This window comes from Dunckerocampus dactyliophorus, chromosome 6 (genome assembly GCF_027744805.1).
Source record: "Dunckerocampus dactyliophorus isolate RoL2022-P2 chromosome 6, RoL_Ddac_1.1, whole genome shotgun sequence".
In the NCBI taxonomy this organism is placed as follows: domain Eukaryota; kingdom Metazoa; phylum Chordata; class Actinopteri; order Syngnathiformes; family Syngnathidae; genus Dunckerocampus; species Dunckerocampus dactyliophorus.
The window spans coordinates 26724843-26751810 of NC_072824.1; the positions used below are offsets into that span (position 1 = coordinate 26724843).

The 26968-nt window shown below is 40.1% G+C and overlaps 1 protein-coding gene across 7 annotated transcripts in view; it reads right to left on the minus strand.

Moving 5' to 3' along the window:
- The window catches only part of rptor (regulatory associated protein of MTOR, complex 1), a 178415-nt gene that overhangs the window by 142457 nt on the left and 8990 nt on the right, over positions 1-26968 (minus strand). For all 7 annotated transcript variants that reach the window (XM_054778400.1, XM_054778398.1, XM_054778397.1 and 4 more), the window contains exons 4-5: positions 13835-13937; positions 11335-11417 (exon numbers count right to left, since the gene is read on the minus strand). In XM_054778400.1, coding sequence (XP_054634375.1) covers positions 11335-11417; positions 13835-13937 — 186 coding nt within the window. The remainder of the gene's footprint in view (positions 1-11334; positions 11418-13834; positions 13938-26968) is intronic.

Genomic DNA, 26968 nt, shown 5'->3' on the forward strand with positions numbered 1-26968 from the left:
CGTCCACACATTTACTGCAACATACACGAGCCCAAGTCATATTCATGTCTTAAATTGCTTATTTGCTCTGATTATGTCTACCATATTGGGTAATATGAGAGGTCACTGTAGGGGTGTTATTTCATGTCTAGAGGGCTCTATTTAAAAGGTCGTAAACAGGTTTTCTACCGGCTCAACCTACAAAAATATTCTATTTATAAATAAAGAATCCTAACTTGGAAATTGTCCTTGGAAATTAACTTATCACGGCCGGGTCTGGAACCAATTAACCACTATAAATGAAGGGTTACTGCATCACTTTTTCTATTCCCCTATTAATTACATGCACTTGGGTCATTGCCATTTATGCAAATCAGACGATGACGTGTGACCCTCGGCAACCCACCACCACAAATAAATTGCATGCATTCCTGTGGGGATTGGTGCAGCATGACTCGGTGAGTATGGCAGCGTTTGTGTGATACAACTTGTTAAATACAATATCTATTATTAGTAATATATTATAAAACACTGTGAAATTACCTCACGTTAGTGTGAATCAAGATGTCTTTTTTTGCACAGCCATACTTGTGTGTTGCATGAGTCTTGTATGACACTACAGTACTTGGCTGGACTGCTCAAAGGAACTTCTCACTACATCAAAACTGAAAAGAAAGGATTGGCCATTTCCATACATTCGGGCAGCATTTCATAAGTAGAATTTTGATGTAACCACCTCGCTCTAACTCTCACTGCCAGAACTGTAGTGAAATGTAGTGAACATAATCAGTGACCGGTGGCCAGTTATACTGCACTGAACAAATGTCTTTCTTTCCATGCCAGGGTTAAGTGTGATTGTGTCCAGAGATGGACAACCAGGCAGAAGTGATGTTCCAAAATGTGCCTATTAAAAGGCCCCTACTAGTCAGGTCATAGATACAAATATCCCATGCCGCCTTGAGACAGAGCAAGACCGAGAGAGAGGACCATTAAGAGAGCAGGGAGGGGGACATTAGCTGAAAACTGATGGTTCATAGAGGTACGCTTACAATCTCGACAGAAGGCTGTCCCACTAATTAGTCCAGAGTGAGCGCATTCACTAACAATCAGGGGAAAATTCAAGGCAGTGTCGTTGACAGTAGGAGAGAATTTAGATGGACAGAGCTGAGGGTCTTGTGACATACTGTCTTATTTTCTACTAATGAGGCCAGGGACGTGAGGACCCGATCTGCAGAGTGCATAATTGGAAGATGCTTCTTTTTAACTGAAACCACTTGATAATTATTACATACTATAGTGGAGCCGACTAATTTGAACTGCCCGTCAGAGAACAAAGAGGTTTCTCGATGCACATTTGCTGCATTGACAGACAGTGTTTGTAACCTTAAAACCTGTCATCATCTGCTCAGTCATCAGTCTGCTGCACCGTTTGTGTTGCATACATTACACCACACAAAGCACCACACCGCACATGCTCTGGTCCCAAAGCCAGGTTCATACGAACTGAGGGACTGTCTACACCAGGGGTGGGCAAACTAGTATTTAAATTAAACTTTTCACATAAAAGCTGGCAACATGACCTGCAAGTCGTCAGAGTCAGTCAATCTGAGACAACCTTTTGATGGTTTAAGTAGCTTTTCACATGCAGCGATCCAAACAACTTCCTCACCAATGGTGCCAACCAAACACAAGTCAACAAATACGCGACACAGAACTTAACCTACCCACTGCGCTGTCTGGGAAGTAAAAAAGGAGGGACGTTCACATACTCTTTAGTGGTCAATTTTTATTGTTCGTAGTTCATATTGTATATCACATATCCTTTATTCATGACATTCCGGGTGTCTTATTCAGTAAGAAAAACTGTAAAATTTGATTTTGTTATTTGATGCGGTCTGATGTTTAAAGTGCTCCAGAAAGAAGGGACACAAGCACATATAGCAGATTGTATGACACTTTTACATATAAAATAAGACTGTTGGAATTATACGCTTAAACTTGTGTGCGTGTGTTTGTGTGTGTGTAAATATGTATTCTAGCCTCCCCGCCAATTTTATTAACTCGATGCGGCCCGCGAGTTAAAGTTTCCCCACCCCTGGTCCACGCGGGACATTTTCAGGTGAAAACAGCAGTATTTTATCAGCTTATTTTTTTAAAAAACGCCTTCCAGAGTGGGGAAATCTGATAACGCCGGCTTGTCGTTTCCGTTTCCGTGTAGACAAGCAAACTGCTACTTTCTGAAAACAATGATGTCACCGCCCCGTGATCAGAAGAACAATAGGGAGCGCTGCATGCAAAACAACAATAAAGGTGGACAACAGAGGTGTGTTTGTACTGCAGTTAATGCTATTAGCACTATTGCAACAAAACCTTGCTGCCCTCTACGAACTACACGTGGAGCAGAGGCGCATACACAATTACACTTGTCAAATCCTTGTACTTATGTACTTATGCCTTCTTTCTTTTATACGTTGTGTGTCACGTGGTTGTGTCTGCGTATATGTTTACAGCACCACAGATAGGTGTGCCTTACGTATAACATCGTTTTCACCTAGTGATCCAACGTAAAAATGTTCCTGTGTGGATGTGAGTATTTACTTATCTGACACCGTGTGGACGCAGTGTTTTTTCAACTGGATAAAAAAAAAAGAAAGCGCATTCCTGTGTGGACAGGGCCTGAACCTTTAGAAAACACCTTTCTAGCCAAAAGCACTGCTGACCCTAGAAGCGGAAGAGCCTCATTTATTTATAACGTTCTATTTCTTGCACAGGTGGTGATATTTGCAGGAATGCTGCCAAAAAGATAGCCAGCCAAATTTATTTTTGGAGCGGTCAGCGATTCTCCCACCTACTTGAGTTGTCAAACAGGTAGCTTGTACAGCACAGGAAAAAAGGTTTTCCCCCACAAGTAAATATTAGGAATGTCCCGATCCACATTTTTGGCTTCCAATCCGATCTGATCCAGATCGTTTTTTTTTTATATATAATAAGCTTTTGTTGCAAACATGAATTTGTGGAATTGAATGTATATTATGGCTGTCAAATGATTACATTTTTAATCAGATTAATCACGGTTTTCAAATTAATTGATCATGATTAATCACATGTCACACTGTTACCTTATATTACCTTATCATATTACCTTATCCTTTTCCTGCAGCATGTACTTTAAACTAGCAAAGAGTACTTTTGGAACACAGAAAATGAACAAATGAATTGCAATTGATGTGAAATGGATGGGGGGTAGGATTATATAAGCTTTGCTTCTTCCTACTCCTTTTTGGACATGTAGAACTGTGAATTATGTGATGTATTCCAAGGTAACTTGTATACATGTTCAAAATAAATTATGCAATTACCATTACCATGTCTGAAATATGCCCATTTTTACTGCATTTTATTGAAAGAAAGATAAATGACAGGGCAGGATTTGATATAGATATATATATTTGTATGTTAGCAGTGCCAAATAAATCAAGAGACGGCACATATATCTGAAAATCTATTAACCTAACACTGGTTTCTTTAATAGCAGAATATTTGAATCAGACTTTTAACTGTTATATGATGTAATTGCATCAATAAATGTAAGGATTTTTGCATTTAATTAACAGCCATTTTAATCCCCGACTCAAAAAGCACACACTCTATTGTGGTAAAATAAGTGTAAATGATAAAAACGGGAATTCTTAAAAAAAAAAAAAAAATGTAACAGAAAAAACAGAAATTAGCAAAACATTTAACAGAATTTGAGAAACAGTAAAGCAGATTTCATTGGGCCCTATAAATGATATAAAGACACCAAAAAACTTGGCGATTACATTTCCGTGTTAACAGAATCGCAGAATTAGCCAATAAAAATGGAACCCACTATTAAAAGTGGAATCTCACGGAAATTGATGGAAATGCAAATGAAATGCTGTCATTGTGACGTTTGCGTGGGGAAGCATTTCTCCTGCAATCGTGGCGGAATCTCATCACAAACACTAATCCGCCCGTTCCCAAACTAAACATGTTGAAACGGCGACCTGAAACTACGCCAAAAGTTGGTGGACAAACTGAATGGAAGCGAGCTGGGTTAGCTTAGTTTACCAGAGCATGCTAGTTCGCCTGTGTCTTTGTTTACACCGTGTTGGGTTTTACCGCTTGTTAATTAAAACTGAGCGTTTTCCGAGTGTAATTCTGAGTGAAATAAGGACGAGCTCGCCTTAACCGTCAACCGACATTCTCGCAGCACACTTGCGGCCTTCAAAATAAGAGCGTTGTACGGCACATCCTGTCTAAGGTGTCATAAAAAGTACCTTACATTAATAACGCAATTGGAATCGCATGGGTGACTATGTCTTCTTGAACCATAAGCAAGGGCATTACAGTTTGTTAAGGATTTTGTAGCAAGTGTGCAGAAGATGACATTCCATTGAAGAGTTAGCCAAGCTATATCCGCTTCTGAAATACTGGGCAGAATTATCCAATGATGTATTGCATCAATGAATGGAAGGGTTTTTGCATTTAATTAAAAGGATATTTTATTAACTGACACAATAGTACACACCTTACGCTGGTAAAATACGGTATAAAACGGAATTCTAAAAAGCATAGTTATTCATAACATGCTGCTCACTAAAGTGCTTGCGATTTGAATCGTCTTCTGTTTGCTTTGCGCTATTCGCTGACGTTCTTCTGCTTATGTGGCTGTATAGCATGTGCAGATTGATAAACGCGTGGCGTAGCGGTGACCATCGCAACACAAATGCAACCACGCTGCCCCCTGTTTTTGGGTCAGGCATTTTAGAACCGTTCAATAAAAATCTTTGTAAAATGTATTTGGGTCAGTGACAATAGAGTTCCATCGCCTGACACTCTTATGTGTCAGGCAATGTAGGAAATTGCTACACATATTTAAAATTTTAATTATCGCTTCAGGTGACTGAGTAGCGACATAATGACTAAGGGCTTCGATCGGATTCAAGTAGTCAAGCTGAGGTGGCAGGCGGTGAAGTGACTTGGATGACTTGCAGAAAAGGAGACAGGATGGGGAGGAGCACTCAACACTGAATATGAAAGTCTCCATTTGTCACGCTCGCCAAGTGTATACTAGTATATAGATGAGTACAGTTTTTAAATGGACAATGCAATAGTATGGCTTATGTGCTGTATATATGTTTACTGTACTATCACAGCTGTCTTTATACTGTCTTAGTTTATTTTCACTGTGCTATGCTGCTATTATTACTGTCCCATATACAGTACTCGGGGTGCACAGGTTACAATTTTCTGGCTTTAAAAATGCCGTCCTGTCAATTCCGATTTTGGTCGATACTGATTTTTTTTTTCCATAACTGACCGCATACACCTTCAATGTTCCAATCTTTTGTTTTTGTTGTTTTTGTTTTTTTTTTTTAAATAGAACAATACCTGTGAAACAATACAAACTTGCTGTTTTAACTGCACGTGAGGTAGTTCTCTCAAATATAAACTAAATTGTAATCCTTTCATCTTTTATTGTTCACATTTTAAAAAAAAACAAAACTTGCAAAACAGGTTCCACTGCAGACTAATTTGAGCATCACTCCAAAAATAAAGCGCACGACCCGAAAATGGCTGGTCGTTCAATGCCACGAAGGCCATCATTTGCTCTTTTCACTGCTCATAAGTGCTAACAGCAGGCCGCTGCCTGGCTCTTTTTCGGTTAGCTTTAGCTTGAGGTTTAGCTCGATTGTTAGCTGTCAGTCTGGCAGAGCAAAAGAAGACAGTGGCTGACTTTCAGACCTTGGCGGAGGTAGATCAGATCGGCGGATAACATTGGCTTCATATGTAAGAATCGTCCGATATCCCCAAAACTGCTGCTACTTGAACCTTTTCCCCAAGGGATAACCAAGGGACCCCTAAAATCTGATCTAATGTTATCTAATCTACATTATATAGTCCCAAAAATAAACACTTAGTAACACTAGTGAGATTTGCGTGCACATGCAGTGATGGCAAAAAAAAGTGTTCAAAGCTTCTTGTGAGTAAAAAAAAAAAAAAAACTAAACAAAAAAAAAAAAGCTGAATCAAAAAGGAGGGAGGTCTTTAAGGGAGATCTTTAATCTCTGTTCACTGAGTCACATCCTGACCTCCTGTGCTGTCCCCTCCTGCTCTGCAACCTTTCCAGCAGGTTAGTGCCAACACACACACACACACACACACACACACACACACACAGAGTAGAGTACATAAAATGCCCTAAATACAATGTTAGGAAATATCAATAATTGCCACACAGTCACAATCTTCTCGGCAGGGACCAATTTATGACAAGCACCCTCCACAGGACCACGGGAGGCTTCTGGGTTGTGTCTGTGTCGCTATGGCAACATGTTGAAAACAAGCACACGGTCCTGGTCCGGCATACGTCATAAATCATTTCATAAAACAAAAAAGGTAATGTGACAAACCTCGCCTAGCTTAAAAGCGGACACTCAGCCCTACTAACGGTACAAGCATCGTTCCTCTACAGATAAACAGAACCCGCTGACAAAGCTGCATTTACACTTACTTCCCCAGCAGCATAGATATGTACGTACATGTTCACATTTACAGTAACCATCAATGTCTCCTCCTTACTTTCATACAAGATCATCCATGTAGATCAGGGGTGTCCAAAGTGCGGCCCGGCGGCCATTTGCGGCCCGCGACTGCTTTTTTTATTGGCCCTTGACACATTCTAAAAATACGATTAAAAAAATAACATAAAATTAAAAAAAAAACAGCAGCAAAAATGAAAAAAAGCAGTCATTTTACAAGAATAAAGACAAAATATTAAGGGAGTAAAGTCATTATAATAACAGAAAAAAATAGCATAAAGTTGAAATATTACAGGAAGAAAGTTGCAATAAAAGAGACAAACCAAACAAAGAATTAAGTTGAAATTTCAGGAAAATTTGATTCTATAACGTTATGCTAATAAAGTCAAAATATTATGAGAATAAGTTATATTAGTGTGAGAAAAAAATTTACACGTAGAACATTGAAATATTTGTAAAAAAAAAAAAATTTAAAACAGCCAAAAAGTAATACGAGGAGAAACGGTTCATAATAATAATAATAATAATAATAATAATAATAATAATAATAATACCTTTTGTCACTGATAAAATGAATAAATATATCTTATATGTGTAAATATGTATACATTATATGAAATATTTTTGTTTGGGCAAAAAAAAAATGTAAAAGCGGCCGCCGCATCTTTTGATTTTTCAGTATGCGGCCCTCAGTGGAAATAGTTTGGACACCCCTGATGTACACGCACAGAAAAACTTTGTATTTTGGATATGCCGTTTTCTAGCAAAATGGTCCAGAGTTTAAGAGGTTGAGCAAAGAAACCTGGAATATGGGAATTAAAGCGTAGCTGAACTTCATGGTTAGCAACTCTACGGTCCCGGTGTTGTGGGTGTATCCGGTGGACACACAAGCTCCCAATAAGAGGATACCAGCACCGTGGTGATACTCGTCTGGTTACGTAAGTGGACATGAGTGTATTAACTGTGTCGGTAGCCTTTAACACCAACACAGAAAGATAATAAAACAATCGTTTATGTCATTCAGACAAAGCTCAGGTCACACAGAGGCCAACACAAAACCACGTGTCAGTACCCCACACGAAGCAGCTGGTCCTTTGGGACGCCATCTTCAAAAAATGAAGCAGTTGCCAGCAGATTATTTCTGACGGTTAAAACATCAAAGAGAGGGAAGAAGGATGGTGGGAAAGAAAAAAAATCAATGAGATGATTTGACGTTCAGGTAGGGAAGGAGTGTGACTGAGCCATAAAAAAAAAAAATCTTTGTACTTCCATCAAAATAGAAATAAAACACACAGACTCAAAATGATCCAAGAGTTAAACCCACAATATGCTCGCGCACCCGTGACTATACATTTGTGTGCATAATTAAATTGGATTTATTAATCATTTCATTAATGCAATCGCTCCTCTGGCAAGTAATTAATTACAGCCTCCACTTTGAGCAAACTGAATAATCAGAACCACTCAAAATAAGACCGTCGAAATAATCCACAAAGTCATGGAAACTGCAGTAAGAACAGGAAAGAAGTGATGGAAGAAGTACAAATGACTTCAAAAGTCAACATATCAATCTGACTTCTGACTCAGGCATCGTCTGTCATTTGTGTAAATAACCAAATTACTTTCATTACAATTGTTCCTAATAATTTGTGGGTCAAAAAATTACTATCCTACCTGCATCCGACATTTTTTGGCCACAATTTTACTAAAAATGTACAGTCCCTGCAGCAGGTGTGCAACACAGAAAAGCTAAATTGTGTTCTGTGAGTCACCTCATCTTTGATAAAAACGGGATTTGGTTTCAAATACTGCTGGCTATAAGGTGATCTCTCACTTTAGCAGACATGTTTCTGTACAATATGTGCATTTACCATAAAAGTCACTCGACACTATAACTGTTATTATGGTTCTGCCTGCGACTCAATAGCCGCTTCTGCCTTGCCGCTTTTGGTACTCAGTGTCATTTTGCTAGGTCCTAGCATGTTAGCATTTTAGCTATTTTACTCATGTCAAATTGGATGTGTTTTCACAGCATGATGTAAGAACACACCATAGAACTGCCTTGACACTTTCTGGGACATTGTGCTTTTTTGCTAGGCGATCGCATGCTACCAGTTAGCATTGGTAGCATTTACATTTTATTGGGATTCTCCCAAAATGTAAATAGGTATCAGTTAGGACTTTACATAGTACCTCACTTGCTAGGTGCTAGCTTTAGCATGTGAGCATTTTCTATAGTTATCACATTGAGATTTAGCACTTCAGCAGCTGTCTGTTGAAGCAAGCGATATTCCTGTGTTATCACAACGTAACCACATCGGCTTCTGGCATGCTAGCTATTAGCTTTGTTAGCATTTCCATTCCATTCCATTGGCATGCTGCCCAGGTTAAAATAGTATAAATGGCAAAGCTCAAAAGCCACCAAGACAATCTCAAATGGTGAACCAAAGGTTAGCAACAGGTAGAAGGCCCATTTAAAATTTCTGCCGGAATTCTTGTAGTTACTTTTACTATTTAAAATGTTGCTCACGGTCACCAATGGCACATGCCTGCCACTTAGGAGGAAAAAAAAATGTGATTAACTCTGTTGTCCCTGAAGCAAAAATCAATGTTTCGTATGAATGAGCCATATTTGCAATAAGCCAGAATTTCATTTGGGTCCCAAAATCCCCAAACAGGCTACAAAAATAAACGTTTTGAATACACAAATAATCTACATCATCTCGGTATCCATGCATCAAACAGACGACTACATCTTACATGATGAGGAGCAAGTGAACCATGTGCATTGTCAATCGCTCTCCAACAAGGACACGGCAGACAAACACATTTGTTTAGAGATGCATTGGCGGGATGTCCGTAAGTCTGCCAGTATCCTAATGGTTTTTTCATTGGCCCTGACTGCACTGAGTGCATGACGAGAAGCAATGAGTCGGCTTCTGGAACACGCCGTTCATTCTCCATCTACCTGCGCACCAGCCCTCAATTGAGTAGAAAGGCGTTTTACTTATTGACTTGCAATTGGGGCCGCAAGGTGTCCAAATGGTTATTATGTTGGCCGCACAGTCGGGAAATTGAGCGTTAGACTCTCCAATTGAGCATCCTTTTGTGGAGTTTGCATGTTGTCATGGTGTGAGCCTGGTATTCTCCAGGAACTCCGGCTTCCGGCCAAATTTGAAAAACCTTATGTTAATAGGAGACTAAATTGTCCATAGGTGTGGATGTTAGTGTGAATAGTTGTTTGTTTATATGTGCCCGTCTTGAGATTGGCCCGCAACCAGTCCAGGGTGTACACCCCTCTCATCTGAAGTCAGCTGGGCTACACCTCAGATTAAGGCCCTGTCCAAACGGACAGGGCTGTGGCGGGTTGAACAAAATTGTGGTCCACACTGTGCCGGATTAGTAGATTGTTGCATCCGGAAGGGAACGGATCACTGGGAGACAACGGTGTAACACACAAGGCACACCTACGTATGTGCGGCGCTGTAAAAAGACACGCAGACAGGACCACGTAACACACCAAACCATAGAAGAAGAAAGAACGCACGCACATAAGTCCGGTGGTCTTCCGGCTTCCAGGGCTCATCTAGAGTTACGAGAAGTGGACTTCTACGAGTCATCATGGAGTATAAGACAAGTAAATATCAGGCGAGTCATGTCCGTCGAAATATTCAGATATTACGTTGGCTTCTCATCAAAGCCCACTTCTGGTCACGCGATGGCGGCGGGTTGTTCACATCATCGTTTCTGAAAAACAGTGATTCGGCTCTATACACGAAAACACCAAGCAGGGGGTTTTCAGATTTTCCCACATAGAAGCAGTTTTCAAACATGACCAGGTAAACAAATACAGCGGGAGAAGCCAGAGCTTGAAAACTGTCTTCCGTCCTCTTGTTTGGCAACACTTGGCCTTCTCGGTGAAATAAGTAAACACAAAGACAAAGACAAGTGGATGAGACGACAGCAGTGTGCCGCCATTGTTCAGAGATGGAGAACAGGTCCGCACGCTGGAACTATTTATGCTGGACTGCAGCCAAAAAGGAACTTTCATTTACTAAAAAAATCTAATTGTCATTTTAACCAAATAAGATGTGTACTTTTTAACAAACACATTACCAGGTGCTCACCATACATCCAGGTGAAGAATGAACCGAAGAAAAACTAATGACTGAAAAAAAATATACAATGTGTAGCTGAAAATGAAAATGGCGAAAAGTAAGAAGGAGAAAAGAAGTGGCAAGTAAAATGTGGGAGGAAGTGTAGGTAGAAAAAGTGAGTGGGCAGTAGCCAAGTCTGTTTGCCGCATTCACTCTCGGGCTGGAAGAATTAATGCAAGAGCATGAAATGAAAATACAGGGATGAATTTGCACTGGCTCTGGTGCAGGTTCCACTATAGTAGAACACTGCTTTACAGCTTTGTGACAAACGTAATAGAGTCTAATGTTTGTGGATTCACGGTAAACCATAAACGCGACTTGTGACATAAAGAATAACTGCGGCTACCGTGCCGATAGTGTCTGCGGAGTGATGCTGTATCACCATAACACATAAGGAAGCCACACCAAAACGTGTACCTTTTAAAAGATATGAGAAAAGACATCTACGCTATTTGGTCAAAGTCAACTGGGAAGCTGTGAAAACTAATGTCAGGTCTCGGAGCAACTGAAATGTATTCAGTCTCTGTGTTATATTGAAGACTGAAGTGGCTGAAGTGTCCCTGTATCACTGTAGCAAATGAGCTGATCCTGGATAAGAGATGGAAGGGGCTAGTTTACAAAAAGTCACTCACCCTTGGCTGCCAGTTTTCATATTGCTTCTGCAGGTTAGCCCCAATCGTCTCCAAGGCTTTCTGTGGACTCATTGACAGAGGATCTGACAAACACAGAGAAACACTTTTAACAATTCACGCAAAACCATTTTACTCACAACACTAACATGGTTACATTACATTATTGGCTTAACAGGAAATCGACCAACCTACTGCATTCACAAAAGGCCTAAAATCCGGCGTGTTTGGGGAGAGCACACTGAGCCGCGCCCAGGCATGGCATGATTGCATGCACATGTGCAACGTAGCCAAGTCATAGGATGACTGCAATGTGATCGCTCCTCGCAAGTTCTTAATGATAACCGACATGAGTCATAGTATTAATTTACTCGCCTACAACAACCTTCGCGTGCGTCCTAACAAAGTTATTGTGAACTTCTCTCTACCAGGAAAAGCTACACATAGAATGCTCTCTGCAGACTGAAATATGAGTAAAAGTACAGCTCTAAAGTTGAACAGATATGCCTTGACATACATGACCAAAGTCTTACACATGAATATGTTTACTCCTTATCCAATAGTATGATAACCTTGGGCAAAAATATCACGATTTCACGGTTTGATAAGTTCAGCTCTTAGAAGTGTTATTTACAAATATCTTTATTGAAAAGAAGAGAACAAACCTTCTGTTGAACAGTAATTTTTAAACAATATAATAGAACATGATGGAAGTAGAGTACAGTATATTTAAAATAAATAATAAAAAAAATAACTAAAGTATTTCTAAATAAATAAAAATAAAAGGGAGTTCTTAATGCAGCTGCAGTGGCTAATCTTTTTAGTAATTTTACTAAAAAACATACTAAATGTAAATAAATGCAATCACAGGCTCAATCAGTGGCTCAAAAAATGTCACAACATAAATACAAAATTTTTAAAAACTCATAATGTTACGTTATCGTCGTGTGGTGAATGTGCAGGTCACAACTTGTCCAAAAGTGTTTTGGAATTGCTGGTTTGTGTATTTACTGACTTTTGATTCATTTGCTTGCGTCACCATGTTTCACTTCCGTTTCCGGGTCATGTGATTGTTGTTAGCAACTGTTGCTAAGTGGTTGTTGCTTGTTGTTCAGTGGAGAATAAACGCTTTATACCACTTATCCTCGGCTTCTGTCTCGTTCCGAATCGCATCTCGTCGGCCGACAACGATGACAACAGGCCGTACCGGTGGAATGATGACACGTGTGCCTTCATCGAGTTCTGCCACCTAGAGCTACTGTGCATGTGCATAACAAGGAAATGGAATAAATCCTTTCACGTGAGTGCAATGTTTTCACTTCATAGTGTTATATTGGTGTGTTTTGTCATTGACTATACGCTTTAAGATGCAACATGTAGCGTCAAAACATGTTTGTTTACACTTAAACAATGACATTTGCTACTTATTAGGTTATGATATTCACGTTAACATGTGGAAAATGTACTTAAATAGTGTTATGTGCTTACACATTAGTTCGATAGCTGCAAAGCCATGTGAAATACACACTAAATCCATATGCTACGAGATGCTAAACTCTACGAGGGCACACGTCTTGTCGCACCAGCGCTGCTTGATGCTACCGAGGCAGCTAACGTCACTGCTAGCTGTTCCGCGACGGTTACGTTGCCGACTTTTGGCAACACAGCTCATGCCTGTCCGTGGTTCCGCACATCGATTCAAGCGGTTTTGAAACCGTGACTCTTTTCATACCATTGTATACCTTGAAACTGGTAACCGGCCCATGCCTAAGTATTTATGAAAGTGAATCAATCTAGTAGGAAGAATAACACATCGCAGATTGTATCAGATTAAATCCCACCAGGCAGAGAAAAACGCACTGAATGTTCTTTATGCAACAGATTAACAATTACTACTGTGATGCAGTGTTTCCCCTCTCATTATATTAGGAGGCGCACTGCCCCACTCCAAGAAGGTTAAGTTAAGTTTTTTTTATTTTTAATAGTACCAGACCACAACAGAAGTAATGTAAGTATACCTTTTATATAGCACAGGTCCATGCATTGTTATTTTATGAAACAAACTAAATACTGTACTGCTTGTCTTCCTCATCTTGTTTTCATAACAGCACGTCATTTCTCTCTCTCTCTACATAGTCTCATTTACTATTTCTCTTGTGCTCTCTGTTTCACAAGCGGAGATGCGACTGCATTAATTAAATGATCATTTGGAGTCTATTACTTTCTGTAATGCAAATTTGTGAACTGTAACTGTTGAGGAGCAATTGTATCACAGCTGGCTATGTCGTTTGTATTGGCGTATCAATTATCCAATAAGTCTAACGCATTGTTCAAATTGTTCAATTGTTATATTGACACTGGTCATTAAAAGAAAAATTACAAAACACTTCATAATAATAATAATAATTATCTAATCCACACATCATAATAGACAGGTTCATCCTGTCATGAGATTTAAATTGCGCTTTTCAATGAATTAATTTGTTCATTTGGGAAAACTCACCTATCCAGCATTCCAATCTAGCGCAGGGTGATGTCTTGACCACATCCGGGGGGTCCACTCCCACATTGAGACACAACACCAGGGCTACACTCACGGTCTTCATCTGTGGAAGAACAATACAGTGTTAAACTAACACATGGGACAGGGCACAGACGTATACACTCAGGTCAATCTTGCCTACTGCTTTTAATACACAGCATTGTTTTGTTGGCCACTAACCCAAATGAAAGACCCCTATAAATTACCGTACATACAGTAGCTGTTTCAGAATAAAGTGGTGTGCTACAATGATTAACGCAGAGATGGAAGTGGCATATTACTTCGCCAATGACTCAAGACAGACGGCGGTAATATCAGCCACAAATCTGCATAGAAGAGACAGCTGCAATGTCTCACACTAGGCCAATCGTGCCGTGCCTGGGCCCACTTCACACCTAAAGTCAGGCACGCTTGGCCAGTGTAAGCGCATGATCCACACCCAAGCATGGCACACCCTCCCCTCCTTTGGCACAATTGGTAGCAGTAGGCCAGGCCACGTCCCATACACACTCACAAGCATGCGTACAAAGCTCAGACATAGAATGACTTACATTGCTCTCAATTTGACTTCCATCTTTAGGAGTTTATTATTAAGTATACAGTAAGTCAAAGCCGATCCAACACAACCAATATCAGATCTAAAAATTCATATGTGCTTACAGTTATGCAAAATAACAACAATATAAGATGCTGGAAAAATACAACAATCTATCCATGACCTGTTCATTTTTTCTGCCTTACCCAGACATGGCTCATGGTGGGAGTGACCCAAGAGTCCCCCCTTGCCCCACAACACTTCCTCATGGAGTATACTCAAGCAGTCCCAGGCCAGATGGGCTATATAATCCAACCATTTGAAATGAAACACAGGCAATACAACTGCCCTGCAACAAACCCTGACTTCTGCTTTTATTGTCTGGTCTTTGATGGTTATAATTAATGGTGAACTATACTGGATATAGGACAACATATGCGCAGTCTACAAAAGCACATAACCACCGTGATCCCTAATTAGCACGTCAAAAAACACTGGCATTAACAGCTGTGGCTGTTGGCAAGGATATGGTTTTTATTAACGCCACAAGCTGGTGAGTAGCTGTATTTGAATTGTCGTAAGTGGTCAGCAACAGCTTTATTTACCTTTGCATGTGCTTTAAATGGTCGGCTACACTACTCGCTGAACGCTGCAGTTCACAATGCCCGTCTGACAAACAGACTTCTTCCACAGGAATAACCTCACTCTTTTGAACCATCCTGTGTATTCACCTGATCTAAATCCAATTGAGAACATTTAAGGATGGATCGCAAGGGACGTTTACAAAAATGGACATCAGTTCCAGAGAGTGGATGCCACCATGAAATAAAACATTAGCATTGCCATTATCATTTCTTCTTTGAGATCCTTGAGATCCAACAGTGCAAAATGTATAATTGTAACCCGCCCTGCTTCACACCGCCCGCACCAGGGCTCGAACACAGGACCTTCGCAATGGGAGACGAGAGCGCTGACCACACGGCCAAAAGCCCGGACTGTCGACCGCGTGTTCAGCGCAGCTCTCGAGGCAGAGGGAGTGAGGTTTAGCAACGTACACTTGCACAGCCTCACAGGCTGGCATCCGTTACATATTCCTGCAAATTTGTTTTGCTCGTCTTAAAAATTTTGATCAGGAGTGTATCACCACGTTTGTCATCCAGACCTAACAATGCCGCTGTTTAAAGGGAGTAAAGAAAAACGAAACAAAAAACACAAACATATTTAATGCATCCTAAAAGTCATCACTATGTGATATTTTACACACATAGTGCCAATGACCTTTTTCTAGTAGTGATGCAGTCTCAGTGTGATATGGATAGCTATGACGAATGTGCTTTGTGTGTGTGTGTGTGCGTGCGTGTGTGTGAGTGCATGAGCATGTGAGTATGTGAGTGTGCGTGTGTGCATGTACTGCAAGTGACACACTGCTGTCAGGTAGGTAAGGGTTAGGACGACTGCTGTTGTTAAGGTAATTAAAGTGTGTTTCGTTTTGCCACTGACTGTGTAAAAGGTCAGTGTGCACGTGGGACATAGCAGGACCTGAGACAGCCACATAAACACTCTCATAGTATTACAGCACCTCATTCATTCTCACCTGACCTACTCTCCCATTGCCCTTTTCCTACCTGCATGGTGTATGTCATGAACCCCCTCTGCACATTCGGAACTGAGGGGGAAGCACTTGTCCCAATTGTATTCACCACTAAACGTACACAAAGTGTGGTTGTGTATGCCGTTGCATACTATCGCCTGTACCCCAGAGAAACTCAACCTTGCATTTACTAGTTTAAAATTCACAATTGTCAGTAGCATGAACTCCCCCATCTACAACATTGGCAAACACCTAGCCACAATTCTGACACCACTTACATACCAACCACAAAGCCACACACTTCACCAATAAAGTTCAGAGCCTTAAGACCATCTTCAGACAAATAATGGAATAATTCGGCATTACCTCACTGTTTACATGTATCCCCACAACTACAACAACCGACACTGTCAGGGAACGACTCCAGGGCTCCAGCCGCTTTGACACAACCAACAGGTATATGATTTCCTTCAGATTAGCTGTGCCATGGGCTCACCAGTCTTGCCCATTGTGGCTAAAATGTACATGGAAGAAGGGGAAAGAAAAGGAACTAAACCCAGCCACTGGTTCAGATGCGTGGCTGACACAACGTTCACTGACACATGAACATAATTAACTCTGTAAACAATATCTATTTCACACGGGAAGATGTCAAAGAGCTCATTGCAGTTTTTGGACTGAACAGCAAGCACGGTTGGATGAACGCCTTAATATTGAGGTACAGTGGAACTTCAGTTTCACGTATGCCCCCGTTAGCATATTTCAGTTTACGTCAAAAGAGACACAAAAGTGTTGCCTCGGTTCGCATACATTTACCGGTTAGCATACAATATGGTGCGAGTCTTGTCGTGTTATTAGTCCATTTGTGTTTGTAACATTTTTTTTTGTATCACAAATCGTCCCTTTTAGCAGCCTGTTAGTATGGAGACCGGAACCGAAAGACATTGTCCCCCCAACTCCGTCGCTCGTCCGACACAGTTGCGGCACAAGTCTCTGCTCTTCGTACTGATCACGGCTGCAAAATAACACCAAATGGAGGCAAAGAAAGTTGCAATTGCCTGCATTTTGATGAAGATGGTGAGAAACACTACTAACCCGCAGCTCCAGAGCTGCATGCGGCCCTTCAGCCTCCTTGTTGCGGCTCCTGAGATTTTTTTTTTTTTTTTTACACTGAAGTGGAGGAAATGTGCATTTTCGAAAGGAGTTCCAAATATGTAACTCACCGCAAGTCCTTGAATGGATCTACACTGTGGTATGACTGCTGATTGGATGAGCAAGAGAATGAATACCCACAAAGCTGGGAAAGAAATATAGAAGGCAAGTACCAATACGAGCAGCCAGGGCGCTGCAATGATGTCAGCCTCCCTCTGGGCTCCTCTGTCTCCCTCTGGTGGACAGAGGCAGCATTGCAGCACCCGGCAGCAATAACTAATGAAATGCTTTGCTGGGAAGAAATGCATTATGGGATGAAGTTAAAATAGCTGTTGTTTTCTATTTTAAACTCACATTGGTATTTGCCTTGTATATTTCTTACCTAGCTTTTGAGTGTTAAGTTGTCATGTGATGATTCTAGCATTCCTTTTAAGATAACACAGTGAGTCAGACTGTTATATGGAGTAATGGCTTCCTGCGATTTCCGATGGGTTGACAGGCTCATTGTGAGTTCACTTATACCTCGTGATTGGCTTCTGCCAAAGAAGGAGCTACCGTTTCCTCACTGGCTCGCAAGCGGCACAGTATTTAAACGTTTCGTAGCATTTCTTAAGTAAAGGAGATGACACGAGATTAGAACAGAGCCATAAATTAGCCACACGGCTGTATTGGCTGTAATTTTAAGACAAAAAAACTAGCAGTTTATACACCGGAAATTACAGTACAGTATATAACTGTCAACATGCATGTAGGCAAACATGACTTCTATCTGCAATGGAGAAGAACAAAAACATCTACCTTAATATCTTAGGGAAAGACATTTATGTCTACCACATATTACAAAGAGCCTACACTAGAGGAAATCAGGGCAGGTTTGCCCTTTAAAACACAACAGTTGAAATGACAGAAGCCTTTTGAGACACATTAATGTCAAATCCACAGAGAGAAGAAAAAATGTTACTGACTTTGGAGGTAAAATGTCAAGGAAGAGAGATTTCTTTTTTTGATCAGTAACCACTGCGGTTTCCAAAAAAATGGAAATAAATATTAAGTGGTAATCCAGTTCATTCTAGGTAAAGGTCAAATCACATCAGTGTTAATCATAATTACAGTGAGGACAGTGCAATTAATGAGAATACATCATTTGCTAGGATAATGTATTTGTTTCCAGCCTGCATCCAGTGCAGACAATTTATAATAAACAGTACATGATAGTCATTTGCATTTAATTAATGCAGATGAATAACACGTAGGTTTTTAAGTTGCACCGCATCACAAAAAAACATTAGTCCAGCCGATTTATTTATGAACCCGGTAGACACAGCACTGATTTGTAATGAGGTGAAATACTTGTAAATGGGTGATTCTCCTTAAAGAGGTACCAGAGAGGGTGCAGTCACTTCGAGGGGCATGACGCACAGATCACAGTGATTTGAAGTGATAACCATATAAAAATATACTGCAAACACATTGAATAAAACAGGGGAAACAGTGTTGAATAATTTCTTTGTGTCTGTTGTGTATAAAACAAAATCTGATGTCAATTTCAGCCTGTGTAAGCATTGCCATTTTGTGACAGGCAAACGTGTGTCAAAGAAAAAATTATACACACAGACGATGAAAGAAACAATACAAAACAATGGCGCTTAGGTTTCAGCAGTATAACACCTGGACGTGTAGGTTGTATTGTGGACGCAGGGAAGTTAAGTAAATAAGTTCATAAATAAACAAGTCACAAAGAAATTGCAGACACAGCAGCGGCAAGAAGCTGAAGTATTGATACTAATGGCAGAGTTTCCCCTAGGATTTGTTGAAGCTGTGGTGGTGGGCTGCATGGGAGGGCAGACTGCCGCTGCTGTGTCGTGCCACTGTTGCATCTGCATTTGTTTTTCAATGACAAATAGCAATTTTCAATTACTTATTTATTTATTAACTTATTTATTTAACATTTTTCAACAACAAGCACGACATGAGCCGAGACCATTGCAAAACTGCTAAACTGTGAATTAACGTGACAGTCTAAAATGTCGAGCCTACTTTTGTTACCTGACCTATTTAGTCCAATATTACTATGTGACAAGTACAAAAGTATGATATTTTGTACTATTTGACACAAACCTAAGTTTTATTTGATGCCTGCTTTAGAGTAATACAAATACATGGGAAATGAATTGTTAAATAATATATTCACTACAAAACAACATAAATAAAATAACAATTTAAATATTTTTGTGATAGAAATCTGTCCTGTTTAAAGAGTATAAGTGTATCCAACTTGCAGCACTATTAAAACTACTCTGACAAAAAGAGATGAGGTATTTGTGTTTAATGTGACTGCCAACATTTAAGTTGTACTTCATTTACAAAGCACATCTCCACTCAGTGTGCTCTTTTGTCATTAAATACAGGTGTACTGTTTGAATAGAACACTTATAAAATACAAAGAGGTAAAGCAAATATTATTCGGTGAACTACTCAACATCAGCTGGTGAGCAACTACTAGCTTACGAGCAGTAAGTCATAAATGTTATATGATAACAAGATTGTTAAGTGACACTTTAAAAAAGCAAGTTGGGATGATGACCGATGATTGGTGTGTCCCATGAACTTAACAGCCACTTGTGGTTCAAAAACGAGGTAGCCATATGCCGCCAGCTAGGTGTGTAAACAAAAATGCCAGAAAGTGGAATGATATTGAAACGTGAGCGATCACACACGCTGGCCTAGATAAGCTTAGCATGTGACAAGCTGTCGTCAACTGACAACACATTTTACGGGCCATTGCTCATTCTCCCGATAATAAGAAACAAAGTGAAAGTCAACGTAAGACGTGTCCCGTATCTGATCAGACATACGCAAGTGCCAGCAAGACAGGCCCGGCGATTCTGGTGCATGCTTATCAAAATAAAGCGCAGTGAAACACTTTTATGACATTTTAAATCGTTTTCAAACTAATTGTGGTCAATATGTGCGGAAATGATAATCTATATATGTATCTACATAGCATATATATAAATTCTTATAATGCTGTATATTACTTGTTTTTTTTTTTTTTTTAACTCATTTTTAAGGTGGCTTTTATCTTGTAGTGGTGGGCCGCCACGATCCATTACATGTAGCGGAAATCCTGAATAACTAATAATAAAGGAAAGTTTGTCTTTAAATGTATATCAAGTTTACATATAAAGTGGCCTCCGCATGCACATCGCTGGAAAAAGTTTGGACACTCTTGATGTAACAAACTGAAATGGCTTGAAACTAAATGCTTCTGCAAATCTCACCAACACCAGTGACAAATTAATCAATCCCCCTAGGCAAGAGTGGAAAATAACATTTTTATATTAATAATTCATGCAAAAATTGATGAGTGACTAATCAATTAAAGTAATGTTTAGCTGGAAGCAAAGCAACACAAAACGAGGAAAAAGGGAAAAAGCTAAATTTCACTGAAGTAAAATGAGGCAGTATATGAAAGACAGTTATGAAAAGAATAATGAAAGCCTGAACATGGTTCAATTTTCATAAAGGGATGCTAAATGGTATGGATTCCCAATAATCCCAAAAAGGGAAGCAAGGCAGAGAGATTACATTTATGTTTGTGCAAGAGAGTTCATGGCTCCTTTTCTTACAATTTTATATACACACAATTTTATATACACACAGTATGTAAAATACATGGGGGGGGGGGGGGGTCACAAGACATCCAACTCACCAGACGAGATGATGCACGAGATTATGCACAAAACAATGCCGGTGCTTTTTGAATTGTTTATTGTTCCACAAATCGTGACTAAATGATATTATTGTGAGACCAAATAATCTAATGTTATGATAATATACAGTACAACATAATCATGCACTATTTTCCTATGTCATCTTTCAAATTATAACAAAAAAACATTATACATTTATTTAAAGACAAATCTTTGTGTTTTTATTAGTTACTAGTATCAACATTTTAGCTTTTTCTAGTTACATTATGCCCTTGTGCTCTACTATTCCACTTTTGTTGGGATTTTGTTTATTTTATTTCTGCAATGAGCCACGTTTGACATCCATGCGTGTTTTGAAAAAGGTAGAAGCAATTTTTTTTTCTGATGAAAAACGGGAGTCTAATCTTTCTTTTGGTAGGTTCCATTTTTATATCGCCATAAAACACAATATTATGTGTGCCTTGAAAGATCAGTCAAAATGGTCTAAAACTCAGGGGTCTCAAACTCAATTTCACTGGGGGCCACTGGAGGTAGAGTCTGGGTGAGGCTGGGCCGCATCAAGTATTGGGAGTAGGGCTGGGAATCTCAGAGTACCTCACGATACAATTCACAATACATGGCTGACAATAACGCTAAAGGGCCACCCCTCCCCGGTCCATGTGATAACACCACTGTTCAGTGTTGGTGTTCACTTGCCCCTGTAAGTGTGTAAGTAACACTCAGCTTGCCCGGATGTTGCGGGTGCAATTACACTACTCTTTGATGTCCAGTCGCGGGCCGCAAGATACGATTTGGTGGGCCGCAAATGGACCGCAGGCCGCGAGTTTGAGACCGCTGGTCTAAACTGAAGGGGTTGCCTTTTGAAAAGTGGCTTGAATCCTGCTTTGTGGGAATTCACTTATCACGGTCAGGTCTGGAACCAATTAATTGCGATAAACGAGGGACTACTGTACTGGCTCATCCGTGTTGATGGGCTCACCTTGCTCATTTGGTTTGAAGCCCAAATATTCCTACCCCAGGGCTGTGGCATTTGGTTTTGCAAACATCTTTTTTCCTCCTAATTTTTATTATGTTATTTTTGCATTGCTCCTCACGAGGCTACACTTTTCTGCTGTGTGTATGCAAGCGGCCCCGCCTCCCCTCACAGAGACAAAGAGACTGCATGATTGATAAGTTGAGGGTAAAGGTGATGGACCTAAACCCTAATGATCATTCGTGAGACATCCGCAAACGGAAGGTGGAGGAGTGCAAGGTGTCTAACATCCACCGGCTCCATGATGATGATGATGATGATGATGATGATGGAGGAATAAGAATAATAATAAATAGTAAAGGTTTGGTGCAGAATAACGTGTGAATGCTCATCAGCAAACACACCCGCACACCCGCATAATTGGCAGCTGTCCTGCAATCATTAATAACTGCACAGGACTCCAGGGGATGTTTCCTCGTTTCCTGCTTTTTAAGAGTTCCATCCCACACGACCCCCAGCTTGCTACTAGATCAATGGCCCTTGATTATTCCATTTGTGAGGGCTGCAATGAATAAAGGTTATTAAAATGAGGGAGCGCATCGATCTTCACCTGGCACTCCAAAGCATGCTGGCAGCAACAGGTCAGCAATATAGACTCCAGCTGGGAATCAAGCACAACAGTCCAAATAAAAGCATGACGTCCACTTCAACGCATCTAATTAAAGTGAATTTAGCATCATTAGCTCTGCCAAAGAGGTTATGTTTTTTTCTGGTGTTCGGTTGTGTCCATCCATCTGCCATTGGAATCACAAACCCTTAAACTCTAAAGTGATCCTGCACTCTGTGCTATTGTGAAATGACTACAACCTGTAACTCAGTTTGCAGTCGTTGACTTTTCAGGCGCAAATCAGCAGCTGCAAAGTGCTTCACTTAGCCCAGTTGTACTCAGCAGCATGATGTTGCTTTAAAAGCAAAACTACTGTAGTTGGAAAGTTTCAATATCCACGTTTAGCGACATGTAAAATGTACGCTGGCATGGATGTTTGGGCTCGTAAAGTGTTCCTTTACTACCCTTCCAGTCCCTGTCTGGTTAATGTGACTAGGTATATGGTACTTTTGTAATGTGTCACAAATTATACTAGTGTTATTGTAGACCAGGGTTCGGGAACCTTTTTTGCCTAGAGAGCCATGAACGCCACATGTTTTAAAATGTATTTCCATGAGAGCCATATAATATTTTTTCAACGTTGAATACAACTAAATGTGTGCATTTTTAAGTAAGACCAACATCTGAGAATATAAGTATTTGAATTTATTCTTTTTAATAACGTTGTTATACTGAAGCTAACCAATAATAAATAAAATACCTCTTACCATTAATGCCACTTCTGGTTCTGCACCATACTCTGTATCTTGCTTTCTTTTCACCATCTTCGTCAAAAGGGTTTGCCCTGCAAAATTAGGTAGCTGACTACTTGATTAATGGAGGGATGTTTACTTCTTGACCTCTCAATGACTCGGGTAGGCTACCACATCATACAACAACAATCAAGTTTTGGTGTTTGACCTGGAAGACAGGACAGCCGCCATTGGCATTTCCACAGTGCGGTGGAAAATGGATGGAGGGATGGATTAAAATGCATAAGAAAGTTTTAGATACATGACACATCTTAAGTTGACTTTCACTTTGTTTCTTATTATCGGGAGAATGAGCACAGTCAGGAGATCGGAAGAATCTTCGTTGGGCATCTCTGTGTGGAGTTTGCATGTTCCCCCCGTGCGTGTGTGGGTTTTCTCCGGGTACTCCGGTTTCCTCCCACATTCCAAAAACATGCATGTTAGGTTAACTGGCGACTCTAAATTGTCCATAGGTATGAAAGTGAGTGTGAATGGTTGTTTTGTCTATATGTGCCCTGCGATTGGCTGGCGACCAGTCCAGGGTGTACCCCGCCTCTCGCCCGAAGTCAGCTGGGATAGGCTCCAGCATACCCCCGCGATCCCAATGAGGATAAGCGGCATAGAAGCTGGATGAATGGATATTAAGAAATGTCTGAGAACCAGATGCACTCATCAAAAGAGCCACATTTGGCTCCCGAGCCATTGGTTCCCTACTCCTGCTGTAGACCGTGATACAGCACAGCTATCATTTGATCTATCTAGTCAGTTGCATGATCACATAATGGGCCGGGTATGCTGTTCCTTTACTAGTGCCGGTGCTGCACTTAATCCAAATTAATGATTGACATTTATACATCAATTCTGAAATGTAAAAAAACCCATCCAAATGATGCAATTTAATGTGTTTTTTCCCACCACTAGCATACATTCATATTCATCTTCAATGAAATTATTTGTATTTTCTAATCAGGATGCAAATCAGAGGAAGATGAGAATGATTAAGCGTCTCGTTTTTATCTTTTATGCATATTGGGAGGTACGTCTAGAGATTTTTCATGTTTAAAAGATGAATGAACAGAACTCACATTCCACTTTAGCATTTACCTAAAAGCTCAGGTTAAGGCCAGTGTTAGACTCTGTCACTCCAACAGCTTCTTGCTTTTACTGAAAGCATGACTTCAAATAATCAAATGCAGCCATTCAACTAAAATATCTTGGCAGTCACATTCCCAGTATGGTTGCTACAGTGGAACCCATTTAAGTCGATGTCCCTCGGATTGGCTAACTGCCGTCGATGTAAGTGATTGTCAACGTAACTGAAAATTACTTGCACAGTTACGTGTGACTTTGGCCAGACACATAAAGAGAACCGGCAATAAAGAATTTTTGAGCCTATAGCAGTTTGTTGACATTGTTTTGCTCCATTTGTGCCAAGTTTAAATTGAGGGTGTGATTCCAATTTTCTGGCCGATCACTGATCGTTAAAAAGCCTGACATGCCTATTCCGATTTTGGCTGATTTTTTAGAATTGACAACATACACCTTCAATGTTCCGATCTGATTTTGTTGAAAACATTGAACAATACACGTGAAACAATACAAACCTGTTGTTTTAACAGCACATTCTCTCAAATACAAATGAAAAGCTGACAAAATTGCTGTCCAAACTATTAAATTATATGTATCAGTTCCTTTAGTCTTTTATTTTTCACATTTTTCCCTTTAAAAACAAAGAAAACTTGCAGGCTACAGATTACACTACAGACTGATTTGAGCCATTTACCAAACATAAAGTGCACAGCAACCGAAAATGGCTGCCAATTCCATAAACTCCATAATTTTTTTATCATAGTAGCTTTGCTCTTTTGCTCTTTGCTGCGGCTAGCTTTTGCTTTAGCCTTAGCTCGAATGCTAGCTGTCAGTCTAGCAGCGCAAACAAACATAAACAAGGTCGACTTTAGCGGGTTCCGCTTTGCTAATGTCATGATGTCAAAGCAAAACAAGCATTGTTTTTTTCTGTCAAAAATCTGGAAGACAAAATGCTTGCCTTTGTTACATTTTGCTGCTTTGGTGGTTGTTTTTTGTTACTTTGTTGTGTTTCGTGTCTCTGTAGGGCTGGGCGATATGACCTCAAATCAATATCCCGGTAAATTGGGCATTTTTACCTCGATAACGCGAAATGCACGATAAATCCCTGAGCACTGTATATCTTTGCCATCTGAAAATAATTGCACGAAATGCAAATTAACCGCTGTTCATTTGTTGACCAACTGGCACACATTACTTTCAATGAAATATGAAAATTTTATATATGTTATATAATATAATAATATATAATAATATAAATACTACATAAATAATATTAATACATAATATAAATAATGCCATGTGCAAAGAAGGTAGTGTGGCTTGATACAAAAATGTCAATGCAACACCAATAAACAATTGCAAATAAACACTGCCATGTGAAATATAGACAATGTATTACGTCTTTTTAACAAACATTTTAAAATATTTTCACAATGGTATGGTGTACCTCTTGTCAGCTGCTTTCATGGGACGTTTAAAGCCCGTGTGCTCCACTGTACCTATGGGAGCCATACCCTTAGCGATGTGGTAGGATATCACGTTGGTTAATTCTAGCCACCTCTCAGACGTTCTCTCGTATTGGTGTCGCCCCTGCAAATGCCTCCGAGCCTTGCTTGGAGCTTTGAGCACATCGTCCAACTCAACAAGCATGGCTGTGCTGTAGGTGGTGGAAGAGGTTGGATGTGTTGCTTTGGGTGGTTACGACAGTTTTCATGCACACTTGTCATGTTCATGTCATGTTCTTTTGCACAACACCATCTTTGCGGCACGCAGAATATTTCCAAATGACAGAGGTTGAATTTATTTTTGGAACAAGTACAACAGGGTCAGTTTCGACGGACGTTAATTCGTCTATGGATTCTTCATTTCAACCATCAGCCATTTCCTCATCGTCTGTTTGTCTTCTTGTTCAGACTGGATGGGTGGAGTCACGTGACTACACAAGTTGTACCTCGTCTCATAGGGGAATGAACATAGGCTACCACCGCAAACAGTCAAAACAGACAAAAAATACTTTTCTTTTCTTTTTTATTAAAACACCGTATTTGCCGACATAATCCACTGATGTCAAACCCACTGCTTTGTGCATGTGATTACAATGTTTTCATTAATGTGATCGCTTCACTGCAGAGAGAGCAGAGAGCAGAAGAGAATTGTAAAGTTGTGACCATGTGGAGACAGAAATGACATGCCGTCATGTAAATAGAATACCATCCATCCATTTTCTATGCCGCTTATCCTCATTAGGGTCGCCTCTTCTATAGAAAAGTTATCCCTGAATGACTTCCATTGTGATCTGGCGTTATATAGAAAATAAAATTACATTAAATTAACCTCTGGAAGGCCCATTAATATAATGGTAGGGGAAACACTGCAGCAATGACGCCATACTGTACACTTTACAAATACATCCAGTTCACATGCTTCTGTGGCCCACAGTGTATGCTGCCTAATGAACAGTGAACATTGACTGAATCCAACTAATGATGCAGAAGAAAAAGCTGTACAGACCGCCCGTCTCATTTCCACATTATTAGAATGAGCTCGGCTATTGACGACTCATTGATTTCATTATTCAGCAGCCCAACGTTTAAATGGGGGTGATGGGAAACCCTGCAGGAAGTGAGCCCTTGCACATGCATGT